At 54.4% G+C, this 1,622-nt stretch overlaps 1 protein-coding gene across 1 annotated transcript; it reads right to left on the bottom strand.

Annotated features, from left to right (window-relative positions):
* Nucleotides 1–574: 574 nt before the first annotated feature.
* CTAM01_17201 (uncharacterized protein) lies at nt 575–1,279 on the bottom strand (the record flags this gene model as incomplete). The annotated part of the gene is made up of 3 exons (XM_060533189.1): nt 575–667; nt 729–784; nt 1,165–1,279. The coding sequence occupies 3 exons, from the start codon at nt 1,277–1,279 to the stop codon at nt 575–577; spliced, it is 264 nt and encodes an 87-aa protein (XP_060372234.1).
* Between the last annotated feature and the right edge of the window lie 343 nt (nt 1,280–1,622).

Here is a 1,622-nt window from a genome sequence, read left to right on the forward strand (position 1 = left end):
CTTCACGCCCGAGTGGACGACGTGAAGTACGACGCGAGCAGCGCGATGGATCTTCCATACGGAAAGAGGTCTTCGCATCTCGTCAATATTCGCCAAAGCACCGCGTGGTGGACTAATGCAAACATTTCCGGCAAGAGAGTCGAGCCTCTTGTTTTTTCCGTGGGGTTTAGGTATGGTGAAAGGAGTGTGAACGCGTGTTAGACGACTGGTCTAGCTTCCGCGACTCTAGAGCGTAGTACGCATCAATCCCATGGTGTTGTGGTCCGTCTTCTCGGGTTCATGAACTAGTGACTAGGTAGCCTTAAATATTCCTATGGAAGGCTTTGAGTGCGTTTCCCTGTTTCAATTAGGTTAAACCGCAGATTCCACACCTGTGGTTCCTTCTCCTCAATTCCTTTCTGTATTGACTACATGCCATCCTCGATATTGCAGCCTACATGGCGCGAACGGCGTCCCTATCGCACTGCAGCGTGACAAGCTGCTTCAGGCTACCAACTTGGACATCCACCTGACTCCACGTAACTCGCTCAAGCATCAGGTTTGGGCCATTGAATGCGCTTTCCGTTGCATTGCATCAGCCATTTGTTGGTGCAGCATGACTGTTCTCGAGATACACGACAATCAGTACGCTTTGTCGTCCTGCGGCGTCTCTGCGTACTGTAGCACTCTGCGTAGCAGTATAGTACAGTAGCACAAATCCGGCAGTCAGTCCCTCACGAGACACGTACCCGATCGTCTATCCGAGTCTTATAGCATCCCGTTTGAGCCAGCGTCTCGCCCCGTGCTGCCGTGCATTATTAGGGTCTGTTGTGATCTTTGTGCGCAGCCATTCCTGATCTGCCCGGACGCAATGTCAAGATCGAGCGAGTAGACTTCTGTCGCGGTCTCGGCCCCCGAGTAAACCTGCCTCGCGCGCCAGACATGACTCGACACCAGTTCGAAAAATCGACCTTGTCTGATGCCTTTTGTCACACCTTGCATCTCTTCGCTTGGCCCCCTTTCCCGCTGTTTAAGGTTTGAGCCAGACCCATCTCTGACCAATCAGGTGGCGACGGCCCGTTTTCCGTCACCACTTCGGGCAGGAGCTTGAGCCAGCCTTAATCGGCTTCGTTGCCCACAATGCGCAACCCTTCCGCCGGAAGTTGATTCCTGATCGAATCAAACCTGTCCGTCTCATGGCCACTTGTATATCGTCGACGTCGGAATCGGCATCTTGGTTGTCAATGGTGTCGGCGCTGTCGACTCGGTCGAAGAAAGTATCTTCCAAGCCTCCCTGCATACCTGCGGTGCCTGCGGTGGCGGGTTTAGCTCCAAGATGGTCCGTTTCGCATTGTTTGTCCCCTCAGGGCCAGTAGTGGGTCCGCGGCGTTGTCTTTCCCTACGACTGCGGCACCCGACAGCAACTTCTGGCTCTCGCTTTCGCTTGCCTTGACGGCGACTCCGTCCACAATCGGCGTGGCCTTTTTCTTCTGAGGACGGGCGGCGGAGCCCGAGACGGCTATGCTAGTACTGTTACCAACTAACCGACCCCTTGCACACGAGCCGGGACAGATCAGCTGTGATTTTGCCAGACCTAACGGGTACTGTAGCCTCTCCGTCGAATAAAAGCCAATGGCTGCGGG

The sequence above is a fragment of the Colletotrichum tamarilloi genome (assembly GCF_030869305.1).
Source record: "Colletotrichum tamarilloi strain Tom-12 chromosome Unknown Scaffold_404.1, whole genome shotgun sequence".
NCBI lineage: Eukaryota > Fungi > Ascomycota > Sordariomycetes > Glomerellales > Glomerellaceae > Colletotrichum > Colletotrichum tamarilloi.